The following is a 15,259-nucleotide window of genomic DNA, read 5'->3' on the forward strand; positions in this document are numbered from 1 at the left end:
ATACTTCACAATCCAACATCAAGTAAATTCTGACAATGCACATCGCAAAACATTCCAAAGCACGCTAACCAACCGACTCAAAACCAAACCCAAAGTGATAACTAGATGTGTGGATATCTAGGTTATCTAAATTCCTTACAGAGCTGAAATTTCCCGACGATCAAAATCACGAGTGTAAAAACAGAAAGTGTCACAATAGCAAGGCATTCAAAACAGTGAAATATTGAAGATAGAGTTTCAAAGCGTCGAATGTAAGAATAGCAAGTTATTTAAAATACCGTGTGTCATTCAAAATAAGCCACGCTGACGCTAAGCTCACGCGTAACCCTGAAACAAACTAATCATACCCAAATTTAAACCAAACACTAACATCATAAGCTAATATAAGCTAAGCCCTAACCCGCTGAATTCTCCAAATTCAAAGCAATTCGACTTGAGTGCCTGTACAATTAAATTGTATAACGATACGCGAACGAAAGCATTCATTCGTCTTAATGAGAATTTAAGACCCTGCATTCAGAACGCAACAACTCAATTCTAGAGACGACAATTCGAAGATCGTCTTGTATTTCTAGTCGTGATCTGTATTTGCTTTTGTAATAAGACAATGGAGAAATAATGGTCTGCCACAAAAAATACATTTCGAAAATGAGGCGTCTTTTATTGGCTATATATATAGAACGACTACTTAATCATTGTGCTACATTACATGTCATCTCATCATTCATAATATGTGTTACTAATCCAACTAACGCCCTCAAAGACACTTACCCGACCGATGCAACAAATATATACAACATTCAATGTAGCTACCTTCGGTGAGTATGCAGAGAGGAGAGGCTATCGTAACCGCAATATAGAAATGCCGCAATTTAAATGAATTCGTAAAAATGATAACATTTGGTCAGTGTATCGGATATGATGCTTCTTTAAAACAACCATTTGGAGGAATTATGTTGAAAATATCTCATTCAATTTTACGTGGCGATAGGCGAATGTGATGATTCTCATATAAACTTATCATGCCCCCTTCTCAACGTTTCACTTTTCAAAATCTATCGTTCGTCAGCTAAGCAATCCAGTATTGAATTATAATTTAAATGACATTCGAACAAGCACGGAAAGAAGAAATTCTTTCACTTTTTATAACTCACTTTTAAAATCTGTCGTCCCCGCTATCTTTTCAAATAATCCATTGATGGAGAATATGCTATATTCTGCAAATTCAACGACGGCCCTTCTCAAGATGTACTGGTTTTGCTCTTTCATGCAGAGTAGAGACACCAATCTAGATCCGCTCGCGCCGAGACCGATCGCAGTGACGCGAGATCTGTCGCCTTTGAAATGAACGGCGTTTTTGTGTATCCAAAGTAGCACCTCTTCTAGACCTAAAATTAAGCTCGATCTTGCGTCGTATTTCAATAGATCTTTCTCCACATCTGTTGTTTGGTATCGTGCGCGAATAATTACGGGGCGTTCTTCACGTGACAATCCGATGATTGATTCTTCAAAAGCACGTTCATCACCATCGTCCACTATAAGAGCGATTGGTGCATTAGGAAGCAGTACTCCGCTGGTGTATAAGTCAACTCCAATGGGAATGTTTTTTCCGCATGCGATATTTTCATATTTCACTGCATAATGATTATTCCCAGTGGGGGAAAGCAGCCGTGTACCATGAAGAACTTTGTCTGAAAGACTCAGGAAGATATCGTCCTGAGCGGAGATCCCTGATAAGAAAGCTACAAGTAGTAACGCGATCATAATGTTCGCTGCTTTCAACAACGAAACTTGATCCGACTATAATGCAGGAAATAACGTTCGTTATTATCCGATGAAGGCAAGCGGAACAAGGCCGTAAATTTATTTGTCTTTGTCATGTTTCTAGTAATTGAGGCAAGGATGACAGACATGATAGATTTGTTTGCATTTCTTTGATCCTGGCATTGTCCGCCGATGATTAATCGGCCCTCGTCGCTTGTTAATATCATCATCAGTTTGTTTCAGGAAGCAGGTGCTACTTTGTTTTTGCCAATTTGCTTCATCTATACGAGGAAATATATCTAGAGTTGACTGGAACTGTATTTCATTGCTTACAGCCATAAATTGTCCTGGCATGTTCGCGTGATCATTTCAACACCCAATCCCAACTAAAATGACATTTGCAAACAGAGGCTTAATAATTACCCAATTTCGTTGCATACGAACTCTTTCATCTCTTCATGGGAAATGCTGGGACGTCAATCAATCATATAGTTTGCAATTGTCAACATAGCCAACACATAGTATGTCTCTCAATTAAAAGTCCCACCAAAATGAAGGAATATCGGTCTGGTGTAAATGACCATTGTAGTCGACAAACACCTTGCTATTGTGGATCATTCGACTACAATGATCATTTACACCAGACGGATATTCCTTTATTTTTGAATCCGTAGCAGCTGACGTGTAGCACGGCCCCAGGCTCACCAATGGGTGATGGACGATGGTTCGAGTCTCGGCTCTGCCATGTTTCTATGTGTCGGAGGTTTATCTGGGCTCCTCATCGCCGATCCCGCTGTAAATTCAGCTCCTTGAAAAGCTCAGAAGAAGAGAGAGCCGAACTCTGGAAAGATGGCAGCTAATGACCAGAAAGATGAAGCAAGACCGCAAAAGACATTGTGTTGATGTAATTAATGTGCTGGGCGCAAATAACCATATAGGCGATAAGCGCCAATGTTGTGAATAAAACAAACAAACAAATAAACAAACAAACGGCCCAAGGCTTTTTTAAGACACCGCTTACGCGGATGAGATGGCGAGGAGGAGCCTTGATAAACCTGTAACTAAGGTTGCATTGAAAACAAATGGTTGTTTAAAACACTTTGTTTAAATTACATTGTAGACCAATTTCGCTGAGCCTTGAGATTTGCTTGTGTCAACACCAATGTTCCCTCTAATTTTTCAAGAGTCTGCGCAAACACGCCAACTCACTGCGCAGGCCCTCGGACAACAGTGCGCAACCACCCTCCAATAGGGTGATAAAACTAACTACTGGGGGGCTTCGCCCCACAGACCCCCCTACGCTCTAGGTTTCTTCCGGTACTTTTCATGTACATTGGGTGCTAATTTAGTAGTAGCGTCCCTAAACGCGCGAAGCGCGAAAAAATTTCTATAATTCATGATTGCATCGGCCAATATGATCGGGAACTGCATATATATTGCTATCAATTTTTATCCTCTCCCTGCTCACATAATCAGACTTACCGGTAGAGCTGATCCAGTGAGGTGTGTTGGAAGAGATAGGCCCTCTAAATCATAATAAAACATCTTCGGGCGTACCCGTTGATGTAATGACTTCGTTACATGATGTCAAAAGATATTGAAATCGCCAAAACGTACTACAGTAAAAGACGTACACCATTTCAAATTGGTATTTCTTAACTGGAAAATAATGTTCCCTCGATATGACATTTGTCTTGTGGGACTCGGATCGCCAGGACAGGAAAATTCGGCGCCAGCCATTTAGGCGCCCATGGACATGGACAATTACACATATATTTGTAGATATCGAAGTTTTTGGTCAGCACCGGGGCAGTCTTTTCCGCCCAAGGTTTTCTCGCTGCTGATCGTTCTGGCGCACTTCTTGGATTCGTATGTTACGTAGCCTTTAACTTCATATGTCTTGGCGCGTCATGGTGCGGTAATGGCCGACGCCCAACTGCCCATTTCTATAAATCATGCCTAATTTTTGTTGGGAAAGGGTACCCAATAATCAGATATCTTACAACAATAAAACGCGCGTAGGGCGAAAAAGAATCCTGAAAAATTTCCAAAAATACACCATGATTTATGTTAATTCTCGAAATAATTTTGGACCCCCTTCGAGCTCGGCCCCTCCAATTTGGCCCTGGCAATGTTCCATCTCAATTTTCACGAATCTGCGCGCCTGCGTGGTCCATTGGACTACAGTGCGCAACAACTATAAAAAAAAACATCATTTCTGATTTTTTGTGCGCAACGTAGATTTTCTGTGCGCAGAGACCGTTTCAGCACTGCGCATTTGCGCACGTGCGCAGCTTAGAGGGAACATTGGTCAACACCATATACAACACTATGATGACACTTTGCCTGTCACATGACGTCACACTAGCAAATGTTTGCCTATCGAGCAGAGGTGGTCACGATCCGCCGCAGTATGTGGTTGTGTCTTGTAACCAGGACCGAATCAACATTTTTTTAGATCCCTCCCGCTCAAATAAACACTGATCTTAAGCCAACCATACGGTAAACGATACAGCTTATTACTATACGTATCTAGTCGTTAAATTTTTTGAATGAAATCTGTCCATATATATTATTGATTATTATTCAGTTGAACAAACCTATTTTATGTAGACAAAAAGATTTCCTCTATAACCTACAAATTTCTCATTAGTGCGTGTTGTCTCGTGCGTGTATAACTGTTTATATAACTGATTGGTGGTACAAAACTTGAACACGGCTTTTAACAGTAAATTCATATTTATTAACTTTTCGCGTGCCTCTTATCAAGAGCAACCGGCACGATAAAGGATACAGAACTAAACAGAGATGGATTCAAAACCAAATGGCGAATTGTGACGCAATAATGAAAATTAATAAATAAAATGAATGGAAATTCAACCATTGCAACAATGCGGCGTATATAGCAAGAATCAACTTGAAGAAGTAATGCCCGTGAGGAATAACATACAACTACAATGAGACAATGCAGCAATACAGAAAAAAAATTGTATAGAAATACGGACGATCAGCTAAGCAACAATAACTAGTGTGAGATTTTAGGATTATACAAAAATTCTTTCTGGCGACAAAGGACCGGGTTGTTTAGTTTGATGAAATTGGATTCCAAAGCTGTTAAATGAAATATGGTTCTACCCTTGGATAAAACTGAAAACATGTCGTCTGAATAGTTTGAGGCGCAAGACGGGTTGTCGATCAAATGCTGGCCAATTGAAGAACTGCATGCAATCACTTGGCTGTACGATTGGGATTTTGATGCGAGTTTCTGTTCACATTGCTGGGTGATATTTTCAGAATCAGGAGACTGCGATGCCGATCTTATCCCCTTAGGAACATGCTGTGTGATTCGTTCTAGCAAGCGTTGGGATGTGCGTCCCATGTACCGACTGTCACAGTGGCATTTGTATTCATATATGACCATACTTTGATGAAAAGCAGGCAGCACATCCTTTCGCGTGTTGGGCAAAATTTGTTTCGTTGTGTATACAATCCTCGCATTAACAGTGTTGTAACATGATTCGACGCATGATCTGATTGATTTGGTGAATCTTGGAAACAGAGCCAAGCCAAGGAAGGGTATGCAGGCTACACCGGGCATTTGTTAGGGCTGAAAACTGTAGGTTGTCTGAATGACTTTACTTTACTTGACTCGGCGTATCAGAAATGTGGATTGACTCGTGACTCGGAGCAGAATTCACGAGTCAATTTCAAGTCATCAAGTAATCGGTGTCGATAAAAATCATTGTATCTTGCATAATGTTCGGATTGTTCACGAAACGCTGGTGTAACCCGTGAGAGTGACCAATCATTCAATGATCGTGCGTTTTATTGGGCCTCCATTGTTCGCTCACAAATAAATCGACCACAAACGAAATGATCGGAGCTTACAGCTTACGTTGTCGTAAACTATAGTATATAGCAGTGGTCGGGAACCTTTTTCGACAGAAGAGCCATATTAACCCAATATTTCCAATTGTAACTCCCAAAGAGCCATAAATATCAATCGATTGTTACGTCACAATTGTAAATTCGTGACGTATTGATAGCACTAACTTATAAGATTCGTAGTGTGCACCATATTTTTCTGCCCACTGCCCACCATATTTTTCTGCCCACTGGAGCCAAACATGGTCACTACAGCAATGCATACCAACTGCAGGGTGTGATACGTCAGTGAGGTGGGGTGAGGCAAGTGAGGCAGTGCCTCACTTGTCGTCAGGGATGAGCGAGAGAAAATTGTGAAACCTTCAATGATTATTATTGGTATTTTTATCGATGTTCATGAATGATCAGATTTTGAACATTTCTATTCCCAAAATCACGTAATTTTCATATTTATTGTTCGAAAATAAAGCACGAAAGCACAGATGAGGCACAGACGGCCCAAGCCTCACCTGTGATAGCGCAACTCATCGTAAATATAGCTTAGAATTTATTATCACTGAAATTATTCAAATGAAATTGTCACGCCGATTCCGAAAATCTAATATTGATTGACTTCTCAAGTATTCGGCGTAACATAACATTCTACGGCTGTTATAGAAAGCTACTTACGTTATCAATCAAGAACTTGGATAGCTATGGCGTTGTTTTTAATTTGAAATTGTATTTGGTGATTTCATTTCCAAGGAAGTTTATTTATCGTCGTAGATCTAGAACACAATGAGTATTTGAAAACTGCATTGTCCTACAAGCGTCGCTATGTCAAGGTATCATACATGGGGTAATCGCGATTAGTAATCATAATCGATTACGACGATTACAGCACTTGCAAGTAATCGTAATCGCAATCGATTACATTCGAAAAAAATCCGAAGTAATCGTAATCGTAATCGTAATCGACTAGTTCACATATTTAATCGATTCCTTTGTGAAAAACGATTACTTTTTATTTGTGCAAGGACTATGACATAAACTGAACATTCGTGAACAAGGAAGAGATGTTACACCAGGTTAGTGATAGCACAAACGTCTGATTTTCAAACGCCACTGCTCATTGTTACATCAGAAGTATTTGCTTTGCTCGTCATTGCGTAAGAAGTACCCACATATAGTAAATCTAAATATATATTTGATGTACAATTGTGCATTGTGTAGTGTGATTGTAAGAACACCCGACAGGCAGTATACCTGGTTATCAATACCCTCGAAATGCCAGTACCTCGCAGCAGGATAATAATCACCACACTGCATAGTTTTAAATAGTAACTTATGTATTGATGTTTGGTTATGCTTAGTTAAACGCAGCTTGACCGTTTGCTTGGCGAGCAGTAGACATATGTACGTAAGTGCACACAACGGACAAAGATTTGAAGTTTTGTACTCGTCAACTGACACATTACGATTTCCACGACGAAGCATCAAAAATCAACAGCTGTTCCGGCCGTTCTTTGCCGTTTCTCGTAACAGCAGCAAGAAATATCTGTATAAAGTGGAATGCGGCATTTTATGTTCACTTTATGCTATTCTCATATTAGGCTATACTCCACTTGAAACGGGCTCCAATCCTTATTTCGCAATTCTTTACTCAAAATTTGTACCTGCCACCTTATAAATCCGCTTATACACCATGTTAGCGTGGGTTGTAACTACAATCAGAACCAAAACATCAATTCGCCCGCTCCCCCACTCCAAACGTTGGTGTTACGCCCCCATAGGGTGGTCAATTTTGAATTTGATGACGGAATTTTGTCAATAATGTTGGTAATTGCATTATAATACTACTCATTTTTAATCCTCTCTCAGCCCACATGGTCAGATTTCCTAGTAGAGCTGGGGGCATGTAATTCATAATTATAACATCAGCAATGTGCAATAATCAGGCTACATTTGTTGTATATGGTTAATTCGTTACCCCCGTCTGCTTTTGAAAAGATATTCTAGTCGCCCAAACGTAGCAGACTAACAAAAAAACTTTCGTGAGACGCACATACAAATTGTCATGTCTTCAATCCTCTGTAGGGCCCCCGGGGGTCATTTGTATTGTTGAGCTCACATTGTAAGGACAAGACTCTTCGCCACGCCCACCCAGCGCTGCTATTGACAATGGACACATTCCCAATGTTTCGGCCAAGGTCTTTCTTAGGTACCACACTTCGTGGAGTTACATGTTCGCCGAAACTGCATATATGTTATTTGGTGTGTCGTGGTGCGGTAATGTCCGGGACCGAAAGGCCTATTCCTATAAATTATGCATGTTTTTTTCTTGACGGGGAGAGGTATGCATTTCAAAATCAAACTATCTTGAAACATTAAATCGGAAAGCTCGAAGAAAATTTTAAAGTTAATTAAATCTCTTGAAAATACTTTATAATTTATGTCGATTTACGGAATACTTTTGAGTCCCCTTCAACCTCGCTCCCCACCCCATTGGGGAGTTTGGGGTGCGGCAGCCACGAACCTCGCAAGAATGCAAATCGTTAAGTGCGATAGATCGTCCACTATAAAGCTGGGCAATGGGTACATTGTGACGTAACAAGCAAATGACGTATGGTTTCCAAAGAAAGTTGTCATCTCATTAGGCCTTTTCATCGCAATCCTTATATTGTCCTCAATATATCTTCTAATATTATTTCTAAGGTGCAAAATTTATGTAATCGTGTGTAATCGTGATTACTTTTCCAATGTAATCGTAATCGTAATCGACTACTTCCTGATTCAGCTGTAATCGTAATCGTAATCGTAATCGCGTGATTCAGAAGTAATTGTAATCGCAATCGAATACATTCATGAAGGAATCACCCCATGTCTGCAAGGTATCAATCAAGGTATCGTGCAATCCAAGATTTCGAGGCGCGCGATGGCTGGTAGATCGAATTCGTCAGTGGTATTAGTCGCCGGCATGACAGCAACTTGAATTTGAGGGTTTTGAAAAGGGAGGGTCCGAGCCCCTAACCCTGATTACCTCACTGTCTTGACCTCTCAAAGACATGTTTAGGCTGCCAGGAGAATAATTATTCGGGCCGTCATTAAAATTTACAAACAAGTTGCAGCAATATTGATAAATTAAGTACAAAATTAAAAATTTGTCAAAGAGCCATATCTTATACCCAAAAGAGCCATATATGGCTCGCGAGCCATAGGTTCCCGACCACTGGTATATAGTAAAGCAATTTGATGGAAAAATGTCTATTTCTGTTCTCTGTTCTTACCTTAACCAAACCTCTTGTTTTATTGAAATTGAATTCGAATATAGTATATAATAGGCCTCAACCATTGGCGCAGGCTCGAATTGTATCATATCAATTTGTAAATGGGTAATGTATTGCGTCTTATCGATTCGTTTCTCTATTGTCTATTTTGGCTGGTAACTATAAACTGATGCTGTGCAATGACTTGCGTAAAGGGCAGCAGTTCTACATATATGAGAGCGATACACCGCCTTCAACTCTATAGTCGTTTATCGGTTCAAAATCAATGACCACTCAATCTGTATTTCAGACAGCTAGCAAAATGCAATGACGTAATCATGCCTCATAGCCTACTTCGAAAAGACAACTTGACTTGAATTGTGACTTGACTCGTGACTTGACTTGACTTGACTCGAGTCACCTCCAAAAATTGAGTGACTTGACTTGACTCGAGTCACCTTTGAAAATCGATTGACTTGACTTGACTCGAGTCAAAATGGGCAATGACTCGAAATGACTCGTGACTCGAAGGTAGTGAATTGCTCCCAACACTGCTTACTAAAGAGGGTCAGGCGGAAAACATGCACAGAGTCGAATGTAAGAAGCAAAAGCAACGGCAGTGTTGATGAAGAGCTGATAGTAGAACGTTGATATCCTAGAACAGTGATTCCCAACCTTTTTCGACCCATCGCCCCCTTTTCAAGCTCAACACCGACCATCGCCCCCCAAATTTTGTGTACCGAAAATTGGGCATACAATTCTGTAATCACCAGTGGGTTGACTAAAAAAAATAAAAAAAAGGTCAACTTTACGGCTCGAAGCCTAATTTGACACTTTTGTAACTAAATTTCCGTGGGTTTACAAAAATAAAATAAATAAAAATTAAAAAAAGTCAGCTGCTCTGACGCGTAATCGCCCCCTATCGCCCCTTCGCTGTTTTCGCCCCCTGTCGCCCCTTTGTCCATTTTCGCTCCCCTATCACCCCCTTCGTCATTTTCGCCCCCCTAGAACGCCAAATCGCCCCATGGGGGGCGATATCGCCCACGTTGGGAACCACTGTCCTAGAAGCTTCTGAGATCGTCGATAGCTGTTGGCTGTTGCAACAGTTACTGATGAATAACGCCATTGTACAGCACCATCAGCTGGAGTAGTTCTCCGTGACCGCAGCTATACTGTGCAAGTGGCTCTCCTCCAAAAATTTATTCAACGGTTCCATCAGCAATCTCTTTAAGTGGAAGAAATTAAAAAGAGGTTGCATACAGCCAAAATAAGGCATACCATGTGGAAATAAAATCTAAAGATAGGTGATTGCTTGTCTTGAACAGAATGAATTGATGGACGATTTGTTCGATGTGTTCATGTCACAAAATTCAGAGGTTTACCAAGTAACATGCTGCACCGCCTGAAGCTATACAACCTGGTGGAAGAGGAGTCACATCCGAAAGACCTTCGATAATTTGAAACGACGTTGCTGCAGTAGTATTCCTCTTGAAGGCATACAATTTTATGTGTCCGCTATGTGCCATAATTTTATGTGTCTCCTAGTCCTATGCGTCATAATGTCTAACATATGGCTTGAACTACTTTCTGTCAATCGTGCATGATTTATTTGAGTTAAGATCCAGCTAATTTTCATTAGTTCAAGTAATAGCGTGTCAACCGCTTACTGCATCCATGGGCAAAATTTGGCAGTGTATCCACTGAGCTGTATCATGTAATTATACGTGAGCCTCCTCCATGTTCTGCTAAACAGAGATGAGCATGTATTAGGATTAGGTTTTCAAAAAACAGGATTTGTGAATTTTGTCGGATTTGGATTGGATTTGGATTAGACATTTTTTTCAGAACGTATTAGGATTTGGATTGGATTTACATATTTTCTGGGAGATTGAAATGTCGTGTGGCGAATGGCGACAAACTGTATTCAGATCAGTTACTAATGTACTTATGGTTACTAAGTTATCTTGAATCAAGTGAATCGTTGATTGTGAAAGAAAATTTTCGAATCCCTCCATTGCATAAATTAGTATTGTTTCTGAATTTCCAGTTGGAATCGGATTAGGATTGGACATGGACTTGAATATGAAAAAGTTATGGATTAGGATTTGGATTTGGATTTGAAGGTTCGGATTTGGATTGGATTAGGACATAGAAATATCAAATCCGCTCATCGCTGCTGCTGAAGCGTCTTTGAAAGAATCAATGGGTACCCATTTACGTTGTTGAGATCCAGTACAATGTACATTGCTGTAACCATTCCCGCTCTTCCAGTGACCAGTAGGCAATCCTACACCTATTAATTTTGTCCCTCCCATTCAATGATATAAATATATATCTTTGCTCTCATTTTATCAGTTATGAAGAAATTGCCTTGAGGCTCAGCTGTGACCTATACACCGTAAAATATATGCTAATCTCTATAGGTCAACGGTTCTCAACCTTTTTTGACATGCACCCCCTTGGCGATGGTCAAAAATATTGCACCCCCCTGACCCCACTGCACTTATCGTCATGTCAAAAAGAGCACATCATCTAATTCAGTTTTTTATGAGTTCACTTTATCAGGTGGTTGAAAAAAAGCTCAACATTCGCTCCGCTCCCGAAATACCCGTCAGTCCCGCCAGAGCGTCAGTTCAGTGCTATTTTATTGTGAATTTTGCCCTGTGTTTAACCCAAAAGTCTAAAAAAAGAGAACAAAATCTCAATAAGGAGGATACAAGATTATGGTCGGTAGTTAGGGTTAGTTCGGATATCAATAATTTTCACTATCCGGATAACGGATATATCCGGATATTTGGAATTTAGCTAACCGGTTAACCGGATAATGAATGCTAAGTGAGATAATCGATTTCACGAGGTCTGCATGAAAAATGGATCGCAAAATCATTACGCAGTGTTATTGTAGATTTATACGTACACGCGCAGTACGAGCGAATACGAGAAAAATCACGCAAATTTAATGTTCACTACTTCTGCAACTCCCTCCTTATAAAGTACACTGCATCAATAGTGGCATCCTGTAGCCGGGACTGGAGTTTTGTAACAATGAGTCCACACGTATTAAATGCCCTTTCTGCTTCCACAAAATGGGCTGAATATAGTAAGCAGCGCTTCCTTTTTGTCCATTCTTCTGTTTAGGTGTCCAGTACCGTAAGGACGAGTAGTTGATACTGGAATTGAGGCCGACATGATAGCTCGCTCTAATTCCTCCATGGGAAAAATAAGGGGGGGGGGTGTTTTAAATAAAACGAGGGGGTTTCGATTTTTTTTCGAATTTAGTATCAGTGGAAATTAATTACGCTTGCACGCACGAACATGTTTGCGAAATGCGAACATTCGATGTCATTAAGTTACGTGATGTCACTCATTAATCACAATCGCTGATCATAATAGTCTTACCGGCATATTGTCTCCAAGTCACCAAGAGATAGGAGCCAACGCATGCCAGGCCCGAGACTCGATGGTTACGCCAGCGATGATATGATATCGTTCGTACCATGCCTATTGCAGATGCGATTGTGTAGGCCAGCGATAATATCGTGAGCACCAAGCCAATGCAGGTGTGATTATGTAGGCCAGTGATGGTATAAAGTCCAGAGACGAGCCTATTGCAGATGTGATTCTGCCAGCGGAACTATAGACTTGTTGAAGACTCGAAAAATCAGGCCAGCAACGATAGCCGAGTTCGCGGCAATCAATGACCTAATTTGGCGATCTTCACAGCGGGAGATTGCGTCGCGTTACACACTGCATTGACGTATCTCGCTAATTGGCGACACGGTTCTCGCTAATTGGCCGAGCGCAACACTGATAATACGACTTGTTGAAGTTTCCTAAAAGTGTAAAACGCATTATTACCGATACTATTTAATCCGGTTAACCGGCAGATTTATATCCGGATATTGGATAATAAAAAAACCTGCGGTTAACCGGTTAACCGTTATCCGGATAATCCAACCCTAAGAAACGAGGTTGGGTGCACGGGCGCGTGAGAAGACTATTGGCACCCTGCTGGCAGGAGAGCTGTTACAAATCTCATTTTCAATATCATGGCACTTGCCTTATCCAAGGTACTGTTGAAAAACTTCAGACAACTTGTGTTCATTTACCTGGACCTGAAGCAATTTACCTCTGGAAATTACAAATAAATACATACGGTGACACATAGATATCTTTATCCAGTCGCAAACCATCGAAATCGATACCTCCATGGCAAAGAATGATCAAAATACACACAACCTAACCACTTTCGCCTTGATTATCGGCTTATCGAGTAGCTCTCAACTTAGCACAAGGATGGCGGCACGTAAATTACGCAAATATTGCGAGTAGCGCACTCTAGTGTTTATAAAACTCAGTGATTCAAACCCGTTGACTGAAAACTCTGTAACCGGCTCCGGTGTTCGCAGTCAGTTTAGTTTCGCTCTATAACTTGTAAGTTGGCTGCTTCGTGCGTTTGGCAAATTAGCACCATTTGGATACAGATTTTGGTTATTAATGGTTGTGCCATTGTTCCGAAATGCGAACAAGTCACTACTTGCCAGTGAAGTTTAATCATATCAAAATTCTTAAGTCCAGCAGATTTTCCTATTGACTCGTGTAACTGTCTACACTCGTAAAAATAATTTGTAATTTTGGTCTCAAATTTAAGACATTGAGAAGATTTGCTCTCATTTTCAGCAAATGCAGTCTTACTGATGAAATGAAGTCTTAAAATTGAGACTGATTCAGCTTTTCAAGATTCTAATTCTTAAAGTGACTTTTTATAAAAAAAAGTCTTATTTTCAAGCAATTTCGGTCTTAATTTCGAGACGAAAAATTCTTGTTAAGACCGATTAGTCTTTAAGACCGATTGGTCTTTAAGACATTTTTTCATAAAAAGTCACTTTAAGACAATAAGACCAAAATTGTCTTATTATTTTTTGTAGTGTAGCGAAGTGCAGTTAAATTAGGAGGATGTGAGATTAAAAGGATCGCAACTGCGTGTCGTTCGACATCCTCCTATCAGTGTTGGGATGACTCGAGTCATGACTTGACTCGAGTCAGACTCGAGTCACCTTTTTCGTATGACTTGACTTGACTCGAGTCACTTTGCTAAAATGACTTGACTTGACTTGACTCGGCGTATCAGAAATGTGGATTGACTCGTGACTCGGAGCAAAATTCACGAGTCAATTTCAAGTCATCAAGTAATCGGTGTCGATAAAAATCTGTATCTGCAATATGTTTGGATTTTCGCGAAACGCTTGTGTAACCCATGAGAGTGACCACATTCAATGATCGTGCGTTTTACTGAGCCTCAATTATTCTCTCACAAATAAATTGACCGCAAACGAAGGTATCGAAACTTATGGCTTACGTTGTCGTAAACTAGTAGCAAAGTAATTGAATGACAAAATGTATATTTATGTTCTCACCTTAACCAAACCTCTTGTATTATTGAAATTGAATTCGAATATATTTCATATAGTACCCAACCATTGGCGCAGGCTCGAATTGTATCATGGGTAATGTATTGCGTCTTATCAATTCGTTCTCAATCAATTCTCTATTCTCTATTTTGGCTGGTAACTATCAACTGAGGCTATGTAATTACTTACGTAGTTTATCAGTTCTACATATATGTGAGCGATACAGCGCCTTCTTGCGTGTTATACAACTCTATATTCGTTTAGAGGTTCAGAATCCATGACCACTCAATATGTATTTCAGACAGCTAGGAAAATGCAATGACGTAATCATGCCTCATACTTCGAAAAGGCAATTTGACTTGAATTGTGACTTGACTCGTGACTTGACTTGACTTGACTCGAGTCACCTCCCAAAATCGAGTGACTTGACTTGACTCGAGTCACATTTGAAAATCGAGTGACTTGACTTGACTCGAGTCATAATGTGCCATGACTCGGAATGACTCGTGACTCGAAGGTAGTGACTTGATCCCAACACTGCCTCCTATCTGTTCATTACATCGCATTGTGTCCTATCGCATTGTACATTGCGTGTGACTTGTTCAGATGAAAATAATAACTCAATGATTAAAAAATTCCTGTTCCGAGTCAATTTACAATCACTAAATTTAAGTATATAACCAGCAGTTTGTCTATACCGTTTCAAAACTATAAGATGTTTTGTTGGTAAGTTGCTGTGGTAATGCTGCCCGTACAGCCAGTCAGGCAGTGTCATCTTCAAGAGAAATTATGCTGTGTTGAGCACGCACGTATAGATTGTACCCAGTATAACTTTGGTTTTTCCGTGCCTGTGGCCCGGCGTGGGCTGTGACACGCACAATCACACAAGTTACAATTTTAAAACGGCCTACTGAACCACTAGAATAAGCTGATCGTATTAGAATTTCTGATGTG

General features: G+C 40.3%; 1 protein-coding gene and 1 long non-coding RNA gene across 2 annotated transcripts in view; one reads left to right on the forward strand and one right to left on the reverse strand.

Moving 5' to 3' along the window:
• LOC145438038 (uncharacterized) overlaps positions 1–1,820 on the reverse strand; it is a 50,145-nt gene extending 48,325 nt beyond the window's left edge. The window contains exon 1 of the mRNA XM_080315404.1: positions 1,155–1,820. Coding sequence (XP_080171530.1) covers positions 1,155–1,764 — 610 coding nt within the window. The 5' untranslated portion in view covers positions 1,765–1,820. The remainder of the gene's footprint in view (positions 1–1,154) is intronic.
• The window catches only part of LOC145438132 (uncharacterized), a 235,280-nt gene that overhangs the window by 87,759 nt on the left and 132,262 nt on the right, over positions 1–15,259 (forward strand). The gene's annotated exons all lie outside the window — the stretch shown is intronic.

The sequence above is a fragment of the Botryllus schlosseri genome, chromosome 4, assembly GCF_051294905.1.
Source record: "Botryllus schlosseri isolate E-star chromosome 4, Bs_hap1, whole genome shotgun sequence".
NCBI classification, from domain to species: Eukaryota; Metazoa; Chordata; class Ascidiacea; order Stolidobranchia; family Styelidae; genus Botryllus; species Botryllus schlosseri.